Source organism: Procambarus clarkii, chromosome 70 (assembly GCF_040958095.1).
Source record: "Procambarus clarkii isolate CNS0578487 chromosome 70, FALCON_Pclarkii_2.0, whole genome shotgun sequence".
Classification (NCBI taxonomy): Eukaryota; Metazoa; Arthropoda; class Malacostraca; order Decapoda; family Cambaridae; genus Procambarus; species Procambarus clarkii.
The window spans coordinates 31,454,169-31,475,651 of record NC_091219.1 but is presented as its reverse complement, the minus strand read 5'-3'; the positions used below and the strand labels follow the sequence as shown (position 1 = coordinate 31,475,651).

Sequence of the window (21,483 nt, the reverse complement as noted above, 5' to 3'; positions counted from 1 at the left end):
CTCGTTTTTTTTAGCTAAAATGGGACTCTTTAATGAAGAAAAATCTGAGTGCACGAGATCTCACTACACTAGACGGGAATAAGGAATAGGGGAGAAATTACAACGACGTACAAGATACTAAGGGGGAGATTGATAATGTAGATATAAAAAATAATGTTCAGGTTAAGGAAGAGTAGAACAAGAGGACATGATTGGAAACACAGATGAGTTACAGGGCTGTAACTCATCTGCACACACTCACACACACACACACACACACACACACACACACACACACACACACACACACACACACACACACACACACACACACACACACACACAAGGGGCCTGGTAACCTGGTGCCTGGTAAAGCCTGGTGAATAGCGCGCAGGACTCGTAATTCTGTGGCGCGGGTTCGATTCCCGCACCAGGCAGAAACAAATGGCAAAGTTTCTTTCACCCTGAATGCCCTTGTTACCTAGCAGTAAATAGGTACCTGGGAGTTAGTCAGCTGTCACGGGCTGCTTCCTGGGGGGGGGGGGGTTGTGTGTGGTGTGATGCGGAAAAAAATGTAGTTAGTAAACATATGATTGACAGTTGAGAGGCGGGGCCGAAAGAGCAAAGCTCAACCCCCGCAAACACAACTAGGTGAATACACACACACACACACACACACACACACACACACACACACACACACACACACACACACACACACACACACACACACACACACACAGTCAGCTGTGAGAGGCACCTGTCACCCTGGAGTCCACACAGCAAAACTTTAAACAAATTCAACTCTTCTCAACTAATTTCATTGATAGATTCACCGAAAATTTCACTGTCTGTTATCTTCAAAACAAACAAAAATAAACATCGCAAAATAAAAGTTTCAATACAATAATATTTTTCAACGAGATGTAAATATCACTAAAACAATATTTCGTAACACCCTAATAACAGAAGCAAGTGAACGCAATAGTTCGCTCCTGAATGAAAGTTACCGGTGTTCATCCCGAGTCTTGAGCAGCATCCCCGTGTTACTCAAAAAAACACGACCCGTAACCAGAATAGCGAAACATTTCCCTTTGTATTTCGGTCATTTCAACACGTTTCATCGGGTGTACCGTGTCCATGTGAATATTGGCTAGTGGACGCTAGGCGGGAGGAGCCCGGTGGGTGTGACTTATTTACGAAAACGATCACTGACTTTGATTGAACTTTCAGGCCATTATTATTGTGTTTAATAAGTGCCTTTTAGGCAGTTTGTGATTCTTGTAGATGTGGGAGAGGGGGAGGAGCGTGGGGGGAGGGGAGAGGAAGGAAAAGGAGGGGAGAGAAGCTAACAGACGACTTTGTTGATTTTCGGCGCGTTTTCTGTGGTGTATCTTTACGCTGGTGTCGAAGGGGATGCTAAGGTGTTCCTGGGTACGGTGGCACCCAGTCAACCCAGACATGTTCATGCACACGTATGCGCGCGCAAACACACACACACACACACACACATACACACACACACACACACACACACACACACACACACACACACACACACACACACACACACACACACACACACACACACACACACAGCTGGTTCGAAGTTGGAGAAACAGGCAAGAGTGACTGGTAAGGTGCTCCAGTAAATAAGGGAGTACCTAAGCAATAGGAAGCAGAGAGTTACGGTGAGGGGTGAGACCTCAGATTGACGTGGTCACCAGTGGGGTCCCACAGGGCTCTGTACTCGGACCTATCCTGTTTCTGATATTCGCAAATGATATCCCGGAAGGTATAGCTTTATTCCTCTCAATGTTTGTCGACGACGCCAAAATTATGAGAAGGATTAAGACAGGAGGACTGCTTGAGGCTTCAAGAAGACCTGGACAAACTGAAGGAATGGTAGAGTCCACAAGGTATCATTTGGGAGATGAAATTCTTAAGGGTCAGAGAGGGAGAGAAAGACCTGGGGGTTGATATCACGCCAGACCTGTCTCCTGAAGCCCATGTGAAGAGGATAACATCAGCGGCATATGCCAGGTTGGCGAACATAAGAACGGCCTTTAGAAACTTGTAAAAGGAATCATTCAGAACTTTGTATACCACATATGTCAGACCAATCCTAGAGTATGCAGCTCCAGCATGGAGTCCATATCTAGTCAAGCATAAGACTAAACTGGAAAAGGTTCAAAGGTTTGCCACCAGACTAGTACCCGAGCTGAGAGGTATGAGCTACGAGGAGAGACTACCGGAATTAAACCTCACGTCGCTGAAAGACAAAAGAGTTAGAGGGGACACGATCACCACATACAAGATTCTCAAAGGAATTGACAGGGTAGTTAAGGACAGGTTATTTAACACAAGGAGCACACGCACTAGGGGACACAAGAGGAAATTGAGTGCCCACATGAGCTACAGGGACGTTAGAAAGAACTTTTTTAGTGTCAGAGTGGTTGACAAATGGAATGCATTAGGCAGTAATGTGGTGGAGGCTGACTCCATACACAGTTTCAAGTGTAGATATGATAGAGCCCAGTAGGCTCAGGAACCTGTACACCAGTTGACTGACAGTTGAGAGGCGGGACCAAAGAGCCAGAGCTCAACCCCCGCAAGTACAACTAGGTGAGTACACACCGACAGACACACCGGGAAGCTCTAACGTCACTGGACGACAAAACAGACCCCTCGTTCGAGGCGCCAGGCGAGCAAGCCACACATATAGACCTCACGCCACAAAGGCCACACTCGGGCTCACCATAGCCCGTGCTACTTGGAACTTTTTATTCCAGGTAGCGAAACTTAACAACAAAGGCCACTCAAAATTCACATTCCCAGCAACAAACTTTTTTTTTTTTTTTTGCCCGCCTGACATGAGGCAGGAGGAGAGACATGAGGCCTCACTCACCTCTCTCCTCATGAAGGAGATTTCGGGGCTTTACCGTCCCCGCGGCCCGGTCCTCAATCACGCTTCCTTTTTGTTACACATCCCCCCAGGAAGCAGCCCGTAGCAGCTGTCTAACTCCCAGGTACCTAACTCCACCGGGGATCAAACCCTGAACCTTAGGACTACGAATCCCGAGCGCTGTCCACTCAGCCGTCAGAGCCCCCCCCCCTTGAGGCAGGTCATGGTTTAGAGCGGCGCGCTAAGAGAATAATCGAGAACTATTAATTGTTTCTTTGGTTACGTTATATATGCCGGATTGCGTCATTTTTTTTTTTTAAATTCGTCTAAAAATTTATACTTATTCCAGTGTTACTAAATTTTCATTCCTGTCCATTCCATTGATACGAAGTACCCCCACGGTAAATTATACCACTGTCACCATCTTCACCATTCCAGGTCATACCACTGTCACCATCTTCACCATTCCAGGTCATACCACTGTCACCATCTTCACCATTCCAGGTCATACCACTGTCACCATCTTCATTATTCCAGGTCATACCACTGTCACCATCTTCACCATTCCAGGTCATACCACTGTCACCATCTTCATTATTCCAGGTCATACCACTGTCACCATCTTCACCATTCCAGGTCATACCACTGTCACCATCTTCATTATTCCAGGTCATACCACTGTCACCATCTTCATTATTCCAGGTCATACCACTGTCACCATCTTCACCATTCCAGGTCATACCACTGTCACCATCTTCACCATTCCAAGTCATACCACTGTCACCATCTTCACCATTCCAGGTCATACCACTGTCACCATCTTCATTATTCCAGGTCATACCACTGTCACCATCTTCACCATTCTGGGTCATACCACTGTCACCATCTTCACCATTCCAGGTCATACCACTGTCACCATCTTCACCATTCCAGGTCATACCACTGTCACCATCTTCATTATTCCAGGTCATACCACTGTCACCATCTTCATTATTCCAGGTCATACCACTGTCACCATCTTCATTATTCCAGGTCATACCACTGTCACCATCTTCACCATTCCAGGTCATACCACTGTCACCATCTTCACCATTCCAGGTCATACCACTGTCACCATCTTCACCATTCCAGGTCATACCACTGTCACCATCTTCATTATTCCAGGTCATACCACTGTCACCATCTTCATTATTCCAGGTCATACCACTGTCACCATCTTCACCATTCCAGGTCATACCACTGTCACCATCTTCACCATTCCAGGTCATACCACTGTCACCATCTTCATTATTCCAGGTCATACCACTGTCACCATCTTCATTATTCCAGGTCATACCACTGTCACCATCTTCATTATTCCAGGTCATACCACTGTCACCATCTTCACCATTCCAGGTCATACCACTGTCACCATCTTCATTATTCCAGGTCATACCACTGTCACCATCTTCATTATTCCAGGTCATACCACTGTCACCATCTTCACCATTCCAGGTCATACCACTGTCACCATCTTCACCATTCCAAGTCATACCACTGTCACCATCTTCACCATTCCAGGTCATACCACTGTCACCATCTTCATTATTCCAGGTCATACCACTGTCATTCCTCAGAGCGGTGATCCCTGGTAATCGTAAACTAGTGTACTAGGCTGTTAGCGCCACCTAACAATACTATATGCTATATACCCTAAGAGGAACGTTAACAATGCGGGGAATCCGGCAAAGAAAAAATTGCCGGAACAAACGTTTTCAAGATGAACTAGATAGTTTTCTTCAAGAAGTGCCGGGTCTGTGGTGCCGGGTCTGTGGTGCCGGGTCTGTGGTGCCGGGTCTGTGGTGCCGGGTCTGTGGTGCCGGGTCTGTGGTGCCGGGTCTGTGGTGCCGGGTCTGTTGTGCCGGGTCTGTGGTGCCGGGTCTGTGGTGCCGGGTCTGTGGTGCCGGGTCTGTGGTGCCGGGTCCACATATTCACACTGCGGTGGATATGTGTGGGCCTGCGGGCCGCTCCAAGCAACAGCCTGTTGAACCAAGCTCTCACAAGTCAAGCCTGGCCTCGGGCCGGGCTTGGGGAGCAGAAGAACTCCCAGAACCCCCATCCAGGTATAAGGGGGTTATACCCCAGCAGGTGGTATACTCACAACAGGGGGGTTATATTCACAACAGGGGATTATAACCACAATACAGAGTACAATCACTACAGGTGAGCGTACTCAAATTACCAATTAGGAGATGAAATCCTTCAAGAATTAGGTAGAGAGAGAGATCTGGTGGTTGATATAACACCGAACCAACCTCCCCGAATCCCACATCAACTGGATATAATCAGCGGCGTATGCGAGGCTGGCTACTAAAGAACTGCTTTTAGAAACCTGTGCAAGGAAGCATTCAGAACCTTGTATAACACATGTCAGACCAATCCTGGAGTATGCAACACTAGCGTGGAGCCCACATCTAGTCAAATACACGTCGGAGTTAAAGGGTATGCCACCAGACTTGTCCCCGAGCTGAGAGGTATGAGCTACGAGGAAAAACTACTGGAACTAAACCTCACAACACTGGAAGATAGAAGAGTCAGGGGAGACATGATTACAACCAACCTGATTCTCAAAGAATTGGTGGATAAAAACAAACTATTTGGCGTGAGTGGAACACGAACAAGGGGACACAGGTGGAAACTCAGTACTCAGATGGAATTCTTAGAAAGACTCCATACACGGCTTCAAATGTAGCTATGAGAGAGCCCAGTAGGCTCAGGAACCTGTACACCAGTTGATTGATGGTTGAGAGGCGGGACCAAAGAGCCGAAGCTCAACCCCCGCAAACACAACTAGGTGTGTTCTAACACCAGTGGGCATATACCCACACCAGGTGGCATACCCACACCAGGTACCATACCCACACCAGATACCATACCCACACCAGGTGGCATGGATGGAGCAGTAATGCAGGTACAAATGTAAATTACCGAAGGTGGGGTCAGCCAAGCGTGACTGTAGAATGACGGGGCAGGTGGGTGGGGGTCGAGGCGGAGGTGGGGGAGAGGGGTGATAGCAGACAGCAAGGGCAGTGTTGAGGAGGTGGGGGAGGGGGGGGGAGGGGGGGTAAATCGCAGACGGCGAGGGCAGAGGGTATTGGGGAGGCTGTAGCAGCAGGAGGGAGGGGGAAGGGAGGGAGGGAAGTTGTGTTGGGGTGAGAGAGAAATGCCAGGTAGGATACAGGGAGGAGCATGGGATGGGGATGGGATAGAGTGGGGGAGTTGATGGAAGCTGGGATGGAATGGGGGGAGATAGGGAGGAGGAGCATCCTGACAGGTGTGAGAGGAGAGAGAGAGAGAGAGAGAGAGAGAGAGAGAGAGAGAGAGAGAGAGAGAGAGAGAGAGAGAGAGAGAGAGAGAGAGAGAGAGAGAGAGAGAGAGAGAGAGAGAGAGAGAGAGATGGAGACAGCTAGTAGAGGAGAGAGATTGATTGATTGGTGAAGATTAAGCCGCCCCAAGAGGTGGCACGGGCATGAATAGCCCGTAGAGGAGAGAGAGATGCTACTGGAGGCAGAGGAGAGAGATCAAGTCGGAGGCTGTGGTTTAGGTCTAGAAGGTCCGCGCAGATCGCTTCATCATTTAAAAACTGCTCCAGTGATTTCCACCTTCTTGCTCGGCTCCCTAAGGTGTGTTCAGGAACCTATTTACCTATTTAGACACTTGTGATCAAATTTCACCCAATTTACCTTTTTATCTAAGAGTTACGAACTATTTTCAATAATTTTGTTTGTAGCATTTTACACGGTTTAAAGTTTCTCTCTAGTTTCCCGTGAAGTTTCTCTTCAGTTTTCTGTGAAGTTTCTCTTTAGTTTCCCGTTTTCAAAGATAAACATTGCGAAGTTAAATACAGATGTGAGATTTATACAGAAAACTTGCCTATTCCTTACTAATTCCTCGACATGTTGAAGTGTTATATGGGCACGTGCAGGTGTTATGAGGGGTATTTATAGGTGTTGTGGGCATGTACCAAAGGTGATCCGGGATAGACCTATAGAATCTGCTGACTGTTAACCTCTAGAGCCATAAACCATTCATTCCAAAAACCATTCTCCAAAAACACTTGAAGTTGGATGTATTTATGTATTTTACGTCAAGTTTTGAATTCCACCAAGTCCTTTGCGCTCTCCTGAGTGAATTACCAAGGTCTGAGTATATGGTTTGGACAAGACTTATATCTCAACGACTAAGACCGAAGATGAGAGGTAAGTCTTGACTCAGACCGTTTGATACTTCACTCAAAAGTCTGCGAAAGACCTGCTGTACTTCAAATCTTTCCATAAAATACATCAATAAATAAGTGTTGGTTTATATCCTGTATTTTGACTCAACATTAAAGCCTAACATTTAGACTAGCCTTAATTCAGGCCAATATTAATTCATGGAACGTTTCCTCGGTACATTTTTGGTTGAATTTTGAAAACATTTATTTCCAAAGCAGACACGTACTGCTTTACGCAGGTGTACGTATTGCTTTACTCAGGTGTACGTATTGCTTTACTCAGGTGTACGTATTGCTTTACGCAGGTGTACGTACTGCTTTACGCAGGTGTACGTATTGCTTTACGCAGGTGTACGTACTGCTTTACGCAGGTGTACGTATTGCTTTACTCAGGTGTACGTACTGCTTTACTCAGGTGTACGTACTGCTTTACGCAGGTGTACGTACTGCTTTACGCAGGTGTACGTACTGCTTTACGCAGGTGTACGTACTGCTTTACGCAGGTGTACGTATTGCTTTACTCAGGTGTACGTACTGCTTTAAGCAGGTGTACGTGTGTACAATGCGAGTACACCAGTGTACTCGCGGGTGTACGTGTGTACAATGCGAGTACACCAGTGTACTCGCAGGTGTACAGGTGTACAATGCGAGTACACTGGTAAAGCATCCCCCACTGTATCTTATAGGTGGAATGACAGGGCAATAAAACAGGTTTCAGAGCACGGTAACTACACTTCAGGTCAGAATGTAACCCTCGTGCTACGTCCCTCCTGTCTTCCCCCTAACAGTGCTTTGCTAACTGTGACTAACTAACAGTGACTATGGGGAGTGCTCTTTATGCACTCCTAACTAGCCTTCTTGTTCCTGTTGTTCCTTGTTGAGTAACAATTCAGCTGTTCTGATGTTCGAATTCTTTGTCGAATCTGACCCTAAAGCTGTGGATGGAGGTGGCTTCTACAGCTTATTCTTTCATTCTTATTCACTTCATTTCCCCATTTGTTCACCACCCGTACAGGGTACGAGTATTTTCCTTATTTCTTCAACTTATTTATATTTCTTTGCTTCCACTTATGTCCTCTTGCCCTACTTTCTCTCAAATTAAAGATTCCATCCTTGTCCACTTGTCTATTCTCTCCCCCAGTATCTTGTATGTTGCGATCATATTCCCCCCCTATATTTCTTCTCTCGGGGGATGTGAGATTCAGTTGCCTTAATCTGTCCTCGTAACTAAACCCTTCTCCTAAAGGTTCGGCACTAAACGCCTTGCAAACCTCTCTTATAGTTTCCCCTTAAGTACCCATCTCAGACGCCCATCTTCTTTAAATCTCCCTCTTGACTGACTTTCATCTCCAACTCTTTACTTAACCGCCTTGTGATACATTTAATACACTCAATTTATTTTTCATTTTTTTTTCCTCAAAATTCATCATGGTTAATTGGCAGCTTGTGGGTCGCTGTAACTGGCTTGGTCATTAATCATTGTGAAGAACTGCTCACTTTCCTGTGCAAATTTTGCTAATTTAACTACATTAAATCCCAATCTGGTTGTAAAATATCTCTCACGTTAGTTATGTTGAGGCTTAGATCAAGTACTGGAACCGGTCAGGTTATTCATCGTGTGTATGTGTACTCATCTAGTAGGGGGGGGGGGGTAGAAATAGCCTAAGCTACTCTATCCCTTTGAGATGTATTTCTTGCTTATCTCAATAAACATACTTGAACTTGAACTTGTAATCACCTACTTGTGCTTGCGGGGATTGAGCTCTGGCTCTTTGGGCCCGCCTCTCAACTGTCAATGAATTAACAAATTTGTGTGTGTGTGTGTGTGTGTATTCACCTAGTTGTGCTTGCGGGGGTTGAGCTCTGCTCTTTCGGCCCGCCTCTCAACTGTCAATCAACTGTTTCTACTACTACTGATCCCCCCCCCCCCCCCATACCACACACACACACACGCCCCAGGAAGCAGCCCGTGACAGCCCGTAGCAGCTGTCTAACTCCCTGGTACTAATTTACTACTAGGTAACAGGGGCATCAGGGTGAAAGAAACTCTGCCCATTTCCACCATAATTGGGGATCGAACTCGGGGCACAGGACTACGTATCCAAGGAGAGAGAGAGAGGAAGGAAAAGTGGTGAGGATGAGCTGTTGTTTCACACATGACTCACAACTGATGACATTTGAACTTTTCTTGAAGAGTGTTTCGCTATCGCAACCTGCCTTCAGGCAGCCCGTCCTCGTGAACAAAGACCACATATGTCCATTCCATGAAGCCGGCAAACCTCCCTATTTATAAATGAAAAACGCTCTACACGCGAATCAGAAAATGAGAACGTTCGAACATTTCTCAAACAGTGCTTCGCTGACGACCTTTGTTCTGACCGAAACTCTAAATGCTTCACCCTCTGTACTACAAATACAAATAATTGTCCAGCCCGCCCTCATCAACAAAGGCCAAAAGTGATTCCATGCGCCCCCCCCCCCCCTGTTTATGAAAGAAAAACGGTTTATACTTGACTCTCAACTTTTGACATTCGAACATTTCGAGAACAGTGCTTCGCTGACAGCCTTTGTCTGAATCACAACTCTGTATAAATGTTCCGCCCACATACTACAAATACAAATAATTGTCAACAACCTCTAAACATCTAACCTAACTTATGCTTAAATACGCACAATATGCTAATATATAATATTAATATATATTTGAGAATATTCCAATTTCACCCATGTTAAAATTACATAGAATGTGTTTAATCCATGTTAAAATGACAGCCTCTCCACAGGGGGTATATACTTTTGTGGTAAGCACTTTAAAAGTAATACATATATGTACTTCCTGTCCCTGGTAAGCTTAGGCTAGACAAGTATATTGCATCCAAAACCATGTGAAATGTGAAATTCTGGTCTCCTTGAGTATCCATTAGACTTGGACATTAAAGAAAACTTTGACCATAGGGCTTATCAAAGAAAACGGGTTTACCAGTGACTTAGCCTATTTTAAAGCATCTATCTATATATACTAAAAAAACAGCTATAACTTGATTATAATCTCAGTTTAGGACAAAGATTCAATTGGTAGTTTACCATGGAATATTATTTCAACCTTAATAAACCTTCAGAACATCACAGATATATAGATAAATATCCAGATAGTCTAACTAGGATGGTAGTCAATACATTAATTAGAATTAGCCGGTGGATGGGATGTAAAATTGATGAATGTTGTTGTTAATTTAGAGGCGGCGACGAATTGATGAATGTGTGTTTGGGGTCGTGCGCTGGATGGAATGAACATATCCTGAGGACGGGTTGTATGTGACATGTTTCCATTCATAAACAGGGAGTTTGGCGGCTGGACTAACAAGCATTTAGGCTTGGTTTATGACATCTCTCCTCTCTTCAAATCTTCAAGGTGTGATTCGAACAGAGGACGTGAACGAAGCACTGCTCGAGAAAAGTACATACCACATCACAGCCCGTCCTCCAAACAAAGACCCAAAAGTGATTCCATGCACCCGCCAAACCCCCTGTTTATGAATGAAAAACGGTTTACACACGACTCACAACTGGTTTCGTTCGAACATATCCGGAACAATTGCTTCACTGACGAATTTTGTTCGAACCGCAACGCTGTAAATGCTTCACCCACGTACTACAAATACAAATAATCGCCATCAGAACCTAAGCACCTAACTTATGTCTATGCCTATATATGCACAATATGCTAATATATTATAATATTAATTTATATTTGAGAAAATTCCCGTTTTGAATGAACAGCATGTTAACATTTATGAATGCGTCTGTGGGATCGACCGCTGGATGGAATGGACTTGAGTCGAGGACGGGTTGCACATCAGTGCGAGCTGTATGTAAACTGTTTTACATTAATAAACTGGGGCTTGGTGGGTGGTTGAACGAACATTTGGCTTCTGTTCAAGTTCAAATAAGTTTATTGAGACAAGAAAAAAAAATACATCTCAAAGGGATAGAGTAGCTTAGGCTACTTCTACCCCCAATGGCTTCTGTTGATGAGGACTGGTTGCTTTTGATGTATGTACTTTTCTTCGTTTGCTCAGATTGCACCTTTCTGAATGCTTCACCCCACGTTCTAAAAATACTAATAATTGCCAAAAGAACCCAACCACTTAACTTAATGTAGGCCTATCTATTCAACACATTCTAGTATATACTAATATTAGATTACATATGGAAAAAATACCAATTTTGAATAGGCAGTAGTTCAAAGTTGATGATTCTATCTTTGGTGTCAACCGCCGCTTGAACGAACCTAGCCTGTAGAAAAGTTGACCAACAGCACCAAAACACCAAACTAAACGTCTCCTCGACCACATTATTCACCAAACTGTAATATGCATTATTATATTAAATTACATTCGAAAAAAAAATCATTTTTTTTCGGGGAGTCACACAAAATTGATTACAATTTACGAATGAGGCTTTGAGGGTCGGTCTAAACATGGATGAAAATAACCTAATGATGGGTTAGTTTTCATTAGTCATTGAATAGGTTGTTATTGTTTAAGATTCGCTACCTGGAACAAAAAGTTCCAAGTAGCACGGACTATGGTGAGCCCGTAGCACGGCATTGAATAGTATCGTTGACGAATGTCAGGTCGGAGTTGTTTTACCGTGCTCAAAGCTGGGGATAATCCGGTGGTGAGAGATGGGATCCGGTTCCGCTCTCCGGCTTCGACATAAGTCAGTTCTGTCCACTGGTAATTGAAAGTTGAATCAAAACATCTTGTTGAATTAACGATGTTAGTCCGGTTTCTGGAGGGAAAATTTCTTCCATCACTTATCATGATTATTTTTTTGTATTTGTGTAACTAAGACTAGGGTTCATAAGGGGGCTGTAATGACGTGCCTAGTGAAACTGCAAGCAAGAGCTGTTATCTTACCTCAGTTCATCTGAAGCCGGCGCCAAGAAACTCACTTATTTCACGAGAATGTACTTTGAAACTACCACATGGGGAACTATCATAAAGGAACAATCATATAAGGAACCTGGTGAAAATGCAAGCATGAGCTGTAATTGTACCTCAGCTCAGCTGAAACCTACTTAGGTCAATTCATTCTCTCTCTCTCTCTCTCTCTCTCTCTCTCTCTCTCTCTCTCTCTCTCTCTCTCTCTCTCTCTCTCTCTCTCTCTCTCTCTCTCTCTCTCTCTCTCTCTCTCTCTCTCTCTCTCTCTATGTATCATGTTATCGTCACCTGTGCTGCTGCTCACTGCTCCGTTCCGCAACAGAACGAAGCAGTTAGCATAAGGTTCAGAGATAAAGAGATAGAAAAAGAAAGAGGGGAAGGGGGTGGAAGAGTTGAGAAAGAGGAAGAACAGACGATTTGAACATTTACATCTCAAGGAGACAGAGACAGAGACAGTGGTAAGGAGGCAGACATGCATGCAGAGAGGAAACAGACAGTTTGATAGACAGTTAGATAGGCAAGAACATAGTTAAGAAGATAAGCAATCAGATAAGGCAGGCAGACAGACAGCGAGATAAGCAATAAGACAGACTGATGGACAGTCACACAGAGATGCAGATGAGCAATCATTATAGACAGGCAGATAAGCAATCAAATTGGCAAGCATTTTTTTTAATTGAAATTAAATTTGACGTGAGCATTAAAGATTCGAGTGAAATTTGGAACTCAAAAAGATTAATGATTAAAAAGATTAAGTTGGATTAATGAGAGCGGGACGAAGGGACGAGGGGGGATTTAGATTGGGTTTATGTATTGATGTACATGTGGTATATGTACATTCTTGTACACACATCAGCAGTAGTGTGTGTACATGTTCTCGTGTACACCAGCGATAGAACTGAATAACTGTTGAACCAATCCACTCTACCTTGCAGCCCATCCCCGCCCCCCCCCCCCCCGTCATCTTAACTAATAGGTCGCGTTTTGTATGTTACCGTGAGCAACGTTACAAATGCAGCCTATTAAGAAACGCGCACGACTCACACAGATTCGCGTTTTCTATGCATCGGACTCGATTATCTTGAGATGATTTCGGGGGGCTTAGCGTCCCCGCGGCCCGGTCCTCGACCAGGCCTCCATCCTCAGGAAACAACCCGTAGCAGCTGTCTAACTCCCAAGGTACCTATTTACTGCTAGGTAACGGAGGCATCAGGGTGAAAGAAACATTTTTGCCCATTTGTCTCCGCCTCCACCGGGGATCGAACCCGGAACCTCAGGACTACGAATCCGAAGCGCTGTCCACTGTCTATCGCCCTCGATAGGTTAAGTTGGTTGCTTGTGTACATTCGTACGTCTCTGGCTCGGCTAAAAGGTTGCATTTTTTACGGAGTGGGAATCAAGAGAACGGGGCAGCTATATTACAGAATAATTATATAATTACAGGCTACAAGGCAAGCCTCACCAACAAGCAGGCTACAAGGCAGGCCTCACCAACAAGCAGGCTACAAGGCAGGCCTCACCAACAAGCAGGCTACAAGGCAAGCCTCACCAACAAGCAGGCTACAAGGCAGGCCTCACCAACAAGCAGGCTACAAGGCAAGCCTCACCAACAAGCAGGCTACAAGGCAGGCCTCACCAACAAGCAGGCTACAAGGCAGGCCTCACCAACAAGCAGGCTACAAGGCAGGCCTCACCAACAAGCAGGCTACAAGGCAGGCCTCACCAACAAGCAGGCTACAAGGCAGGCCTCACCAACAAGCAGGCTACAAGGCAAGCCTCACCAACAAGCAGGCTACAAGGCAGGCCTCACCAACAAGCAGGCTACAAGGAGAAGCACACTCAAGAACGCAGCAGCACTAACAACAAATGAACAAGAGAACCAATAACTAGCCAGCCGTCAGCAACAGCACTGGCTTCGTCAGCATGCTGCCAGCCCACAGAACCGAGGCAGCAGCCAGATGATAACTTAAGAGGTAGCCAAGGGCAACAGCAACATCCACATAAAGGAACCCTTCAACAAAAGTCACCTAAATGGACCCAATAAACAGAAAGTTATCAGTGGCCAGCAGATAGCCGCAAAAAGCCGTCCAATATTAGACAGGAGAGAGAGAGAGAGAAAGAGAGAGAGAGAGAGAGAGAGAGAGAGAGAGAGAGAGAGAGAGAGAGAGAGAGAGAGAGAGAGAGAGAGAGAGAGAGAGAGAGAGAGTAGACGTCCTCAGCCTCTCACCCCACCCACACACTCACACAGCCGGTGAGAACAAGTTGTATACCTGTATGTGTGAATGACCAGCCAAGCCCATTCATGCCAGAGTGGGTATGGTGATTCCTAGCGTCGCCTCTTGTGTGTGTACTCAGGTCAGGCCAGGTATACACGTATGGTAGTAAACCTCTTGCTCGTCCCCCTAGAGACTCATAGGGGGGCTTCCCTAAACACCATCAACACTATCATTAAACTCTAAGGTGCTTGGACACCTGTTATAGTTGATGGTGACACTGCGATTCAAGCTCTCACACACGTATGGTGTTAAACTATGTTTTTCTGAGGATAGCCTAAGCCTCAAAATTAGGCTATTTTGTTTGGCTTTTCTTTCGTCATCTGTTTCTCATCATAGTGCAAGTTTTTAACACTAGGTGATAACAGGTGATAATGCACAGAATCTAAACCAGATGGGATATATATATTTATTTGTTTATTATTATTAAATCCATTCGTCCTTAAATTTTCGCGATTCTAAGATCATTTTCAATTGGGTGTTTGTTGACACTGAAATATTTTAAGATGTGGTTGGCGGTGAAGACTGTCTGTAATGGGGATTTAATTGCAGCTTTGAAACTATTAAACATCATCCATATTTTCGTTCTAAGGTTCGTTTCTCGGGTTCGTTTTTGTAGGTTCTATGCTCTTGTTCTACTGTTAGGTTCTGTTTTCAGGTGCTATTCTTTAATTTCTTTCTCGTGTTCTTAGTTTTCATCCTCAGGTTCTCTCCTTGGGTTCTGAAGATCACAGACAGTCTCTAAAACTCTTAATCCTTCTAAATGTACAACATCTCATCCCAATCTATAACCAATGTTCCAGCGATGTGTCAATATTTCATTCAAAATGATCTGCTACCAGAAATTTTAGCCAAATATCCCCAGTTTGTTAACTGTAGGTAGTAACTAAGTGATCGTAACCTATCCACCGCTGCCCACTGGATGGGGGGCGGTGTGCAGGACAAACATATAACTTGTGACACTAGCTCTCCACATATGTCAGTTGCTTAATTTAGAACCTGTACTTGAGGTCGATCTCGAACCCATTGTTGATGTGACGACTTATATTGAATTTTGTAACTAGCTCATCAAGATTGTAACTTGCTTAGCTAAATGAATTGTGGGGTTCAGTCCCTGAGCCCATTATGTGCCTCTGTAACCCTTTCCACTACCGCCCACAAGATGGGTATGGGGTGCATAATAAATGAACTAAACTAACTCATCCCAAAACTCAAAATAGTCAAGTTACGACTCTCAATAACCAAACATGGAATCTAAACGTTCAAACATCTGACTCACAACATCTGACTCACAACATCTGACAACAGCTGACTCACCCTATACCTGGTTAATAGAGCAATTTCCTTTCGTTTAACAACAACAAAATTCAAATTCTGCCAACAACAAAAAGTCCAAATCCGACAAAATAATTCAAATTCCTCCTTCAAAAACAATTAAATTTCGCCAACAAAAAAAAATACAAATCCGCGAACAAATATATTCAAAATCCGCCAACAAAAAATTACAAATCCACCAAGAAAAAAAAAATTTATTCATCGAACAAAATAAAACAAAAAAACAACAATTCTGCCAACACAAAAAAAATATCCAAAATACGCCAGCAAAAAATTTGAATTCCACATCCCATCGTTCTGTTTTTGTAGCACTTACAGCAACGATGAGGACCTTAGTGTATATATATATATATATATATATATATATATATATATATATATATATATATATATATATATATATATATATATATATATATATATATATATATATATATATATATATATATATATATATATATATATATATGAATATTTAAGTTCGTTTGTGTCGCTTCATTTTTGTTTTGGACTGTAAAGTGACTGGTTTCCCTTCCATTAGAAGTGCACACGGGGGTCTGTTCCTCCCTTCCCTTCTTACCTTTATTCCCCCCTTCCCTTCTTCCTTGTCCCCCCTTCCCTCCCCTCCTCTTCAACATCGTGACCTTCCTCCTGCCCCCCCCTTCCCCCTCCTCCTCCTATCTTCTTCCGGTTACGTCCTTAACAACACCTGTCCCACACCATCTTTGCTCCCTCCCCCCTTCCCCAGATCCTCACCCCCTCCCCTAAACGAGCTGAGCAGTCACCCTCCTTAACCCCCCCCCTGGTGGGGGTTAGGGGGGGGTTACGAAAGTATTGGACCTGTTTACGGACTGGGAGGGTCCGGCCCCGCTAGCAACACCCTGAAACTATAACCCCACCTTGGACCTGACCAGTCTTGGCGTCTCGGGACTGACTTGCGAAGGGTAAGGGCGGCCCTGACTCGCTAAGGGTTAGCTGGAGTAGAATATAAAGGGGGGGAAAGGGGGGTGTGTGTGTCAAGGGGAGGTGGTTGGGTAGCGTGGGCAGGTGTGTGTGTGGGGTCTAAAGGGTGGGTGGGTGATTTGAGGGGTTAGGAGGGGGGAGGGGGTGAGAGGTGAGGACGCGACGCCACACCCATCTTGGCGCCACTAACCCCCCCTCCCACTGCCCCACCTCCCACAGAACCTGCTGTCCCAGCACTGCCCGCCTCCTCTTCTCCCTCCCACAGTAACTGCACCCTCCACCACCCCCCCCCCTCCTCTTCCTAACAGTGCTTACCTATCAGTTTTTATAGCACACTGAGGACCATAGCTCCCAAGCCCCCGGTTCCTGGCCTTGTTGTTGCCTTACAATTGAACTATTCTGATGTTCAAATTCTGTGTCCAATCTGGCCTTAAAGCTGTGGGTGGAGGTGGCTTCTATAACTTCTTCCTGCAGTGCCTTCCACGCGTTAACCAGCTTTTCAACTCATTTGCGTTTGCTGGGTCTATCAATGTCTTCTTGTCCTGTTTTTTTCTCAATTGTAAGAGCCTTGTATCTCAGTATTTTGTATATTGTGATCATGTACTCTCTCTCTCACTCCTCTCCTATAGGTTTGTGAGATTTAGATCTTTCAACCCCTCCTCGTCTTCCTTAACAGGTGGGGATTTTAACACACCTGCCAAGTATCTGCACCTATATGCATTATTTTTAATTGCTGTATATTGAATTTGAATATTTAATTACATTATATGTTTATGCAATTATAACTTTCATTTCAGAAAATTAATTGGAGCCACGAGGTAACTGGAACCGGCTATGAAGGTACTGTCTGCCACACACTTTATATTTCTCCTTGATGTATATCACGTCAGAATTATTTCTTTCTGTATTTAATTCTTTTATTAAATACTTGCAAATTAATCAATAATACATTTACTTGCTATTAATGAGTTCCGTTCATTGATGCAACAAAGCTTCTAACGCATGTTAGAAAGTTGAGATGTTTCTTCTTTTTTAAGAATTAATATTTCAGTATCATGGAAGGTCACTAACGTAGTACCACTTCTTAATATGTAAGACAGAGCTCTGTCCTCTGGTGTCTGTCTAGTTAGCATTAATATCATTTGTGATAAAGTTACTTCAACCATCAAGAGCAAGGTCAATGCATAATCACGGTGAAAAATGTTTAACAAATGACTCGTACATTTACTAGCAGACATTCGTGCTTTTGCAAATTGACTTGCAATCAATTAAAATGTTCTTAAATCAATCATTTGTTGCAACATTTATGATATTGTTTAATTGGCCCTTAGTTTTCATCACTGGTCTACGTGAGAGATCAAAAGGATATTGAGAATCGACTTGAGAATGGTCCAGGACGGACCGAAACGTCGTCGTCCCTTCACTTTCCAGTGTGTGGTTTGGTCAACATATTTCAGCCACGTTATTGTGACTCCTCGTCTGCATCAAATGGATACTTGCAAGTACATATTATTAGATGTCAAATGTTTAATTGTATTCATGTATAGTTATTAGATTTAAAACTGAGGTCAGCCATAAGTGAGATATGAAGTACAAGTGAATATCAGTGACGAGTTTACTCAAATGAGTACCAAATGGTTCTTGAGGCCTCTTTTATTCATAATTTGCAATAATGATCTTTATAGTGGGTCATTATAGCTACTTATATACATAAGTAGCTATGTATATAGCTACTTATGTAGCTATATACATAGCTACATAAGTAGCTATGTAAATAAATTATATAGAAGATACAGAGGAAATATATTATAAGCTGAAAGAAATATACTGGGAAGCTTTAAGGCAACATCTGTAGTGTTGTAGTAGTGTCTGTAGTATTACAGTAGTATCTACTGTAGTATACTGTAGTATACTGTAGTCACTACAGTAGTATCTGTAGTGACTACATGGAGGGATGCTTTTTAACCCGTATAGTGCAATGGGCAGCGTAGTTTGGTTCACAACCGAATGGTCACGGGTTCGATTCCCGTGCAGGACGAGACGTTTGGGCACTCGAAAAACAATCCTCCAGAATATTGGAAGAATCTTTGACAAGCCGCCGGCTTTTTTATATAAGTCATATCAAGGAAGTCAGATTCACTGGGGATTTTATTGAGGGGGATTTTTGTGTAACAGAAGCAACATGAAACAAAACTCCCGAGAAAGGAAGTAGAACATTAGAAGAACATCAAGTTATGAACACGTTCTGTAGGTTCATAACACGTTGATCTGGACTACAATTGGGAAAACTGTATTGTCTTTTGGCGGGAAAACTGTTTTGTCTTTTGGCGGGAAAACTGTTTTGTCTTTTGGCGGGAAAACTGTTTTGTCTTTTGGCGGGAAAACTGTATTGTCTTTTGGCGGGAAAACTGTATGGTCTTTTGGCGGGACATTTCGTGGGTCTCATTTTTATCTACTAAACACGAAACATCGACTACGAACCACTGCGTAATTTAAAGTCTTTTTTGACGCAAAAGGCCTTGACGAACAAGCAAATTAGAGTCTAATTTCTGTAAATACATAATGTCTAATAGATCTAAACAGGCGTCTAAAAACGATCTGTTTAACAAACAAATCATTTTAGATACCTGTGCCGCATCAAATCTTGAATAAATATGTTTGTTTTTTGTTTGCAGGGCTGTAAGTTAGTGCGCGGGCCCTAAGCCTCTGGCTGACCCACTAAGTGTAACTCATTAGTGTCTTACTTAAATGGTGGATGAGTATTTATGAGTCGTACAGTGACTTCAGTAAAGGTTATGTCCATTGTGTTCAACAACTCTGTTATTAAGTCTGTGTTGAGATCTTGTTTGGTTTGTAACTGTGCACTGTGTTAGATAATGTAACTGTGCACTGTGTTAGATAATGTAACTGTGCACTGTGTTTGATAATGCTCCAGTGTTCTGTCGGGCATTTCTCCACAGTGCTGACATTTCCTCTCATCTTCAGGAACCTTGTAAACCTATTTCCCCCCTGCGCCGGGGTATCCAATGCAAGGGAGAAGGGAATTTCTGTTTTTTCTTGTACTATTTCGTAAAAAATAAGTGATTAATAGTGGGTTGAATTCTTGCACTAACCCGCAGATCTTTATGTTGCAGCTGCTGCAATATGGTCAATGTATGCCGTCTGCATTGCTATCTCTCTCTAGTTATTGTCTTAATCTCCGCTACATTCTGTGGTATGTAAATATCAACATCTTCCCCTCCTCTTAGTTGCATATTTTACAGCTTCCTCCGCACTGTCATTCCCTAGTGTTCCTACACGACTTGGCTCCCCGGTGATATGTATTGGACGACCTTGGTATGTGAGTGTTTGCATTAATGTTATGACATTTGTGGTCAGATGGATGTTGTCACATGGCAGTACTCGAGTCTATGCATGGTTACGTGTTATTGGCGTTCAGCAAGAACAATTCGTCATGTTCCAAAGTCTTTTGAACGGTTAGCATCTCTGTAAAGTTGAACACCCGTTTGAGAGCCTCCAACTTAATATTGAATTCTCGCCATAACTTCAGCTAAGGATTCTTGTCTTTGCTGGTATATTGATCCGTCCGTGAAGCTTGTGAAGCTGTCAGATACCCAGTTTGCTTCTATATTCATCTATGCAGCGATGCGTAGCAAATAGGGGGGTTAGTCTGAATCTTTTTTTTTTTTTACTTGAAGAGCCGTAATCTTAAAGTCTGGTGGAAGGGATTCCCAAGGAGCTTGCATACCGAGTCTACATGTATATTTCCTCGCCACCCCCCTCTCAGTGGTTGTATTTGTGATATCGAATGTATCGAAGAGTGATATCGAATGTATTGAAGGCAACAGATGCACAGTGGGTCCATCTGTTGTCATCGTTGTCCGGAGTTAGTGTACCGTTGATTATGTATTTCAGTGAACTGATTGTTGGTGTAGTGGTGCAGCAGTTATCTTTTACCCTTGTTGCAGCCAATGTTAGATTGGTTCCCAGTCTGAAGCTTAGTATTTTAGTCCACATTTGAACTCCTGTTATGACTCGCTTTGCATCGTTTTGAATAGCCTGAACCATTGCCCACTGACCAGGAAGAAAGAGTAAGGCAGGTGCTGCATAATCAACTAGGGAAGGAACGGCGTGTATGCAAAACCTTCTTAATACCTCTTGTGTTCCCGCTCTTAGACGGCGGGGGGGGGGGGGAGATTGCTCTCATTATATTCAAGAAAGTCTTTTTTGCTGTCTCCTTCAGACGTTGATTTTGTTCTGTTGAATTCATTTTAGAATCTATCCTCATGATAAGATACTGATATTGTTATAGGCCACTGAAGATCAGTTTAGTTAGCCCATGCAGCATCACCTAGTTAGAAAGCGGTTATGGATTGTCGCAGAACACCTCACTCCTAACTTGAGTAGAGGTCAGTGAGAGATAAAGAGGTGGCAGAACATGTTTAGTGGGGGTTGTGGCGTTTCTCACACACACACACACACACACACACACACACACACACACACACACACACACACACACACACACACACACACACACACACACACACCTCTTGGCGTCTCCCTTTTTAGTCATCTGTCATTTTCTGGACTGCCTACTCCCTACGTTCTTCCTCCTATTGCACTTCTGCAATGTCAGAAGGGGCCAAGAAATCCCCCTTCTTATCGGAGCCTTATCCCTTCACGATAAGGGATTTTGCAATGTGATGTTATTAGCTATATTAAAGTGGTTCAACATCCCTTGGCACACTACCATCGGCGTCCTCGACGATCTGCTTCATTAGCTTCTTGGTCGTGTACCTATTTAGCGTACATCTATAGTGGCCT

General features: G+C 43.8%; 1 protein-coding gene across 1 annotated transcript; it reads right to left on the bottom strand.

Annotated features, from left to right (window-relative positions):
- Window positions 1-3,246: 3,246 nt before the first annotated feature.
- On the bottom strand, window positions 3,247-4,482 carry LOC138356022 (uncharacterized). The gene has a single exon (XM_069311575.1). It carries the CDS (start codon window positions 4,480-4,482, stop codon window positions 3,247-3,249), a length of 1,236 nt encoding a protein of 411 aa, XP_069167676.1.
- Between the last annotated feature and the right edge of the window lie 17,001 nt (window positions 4,483-21,483).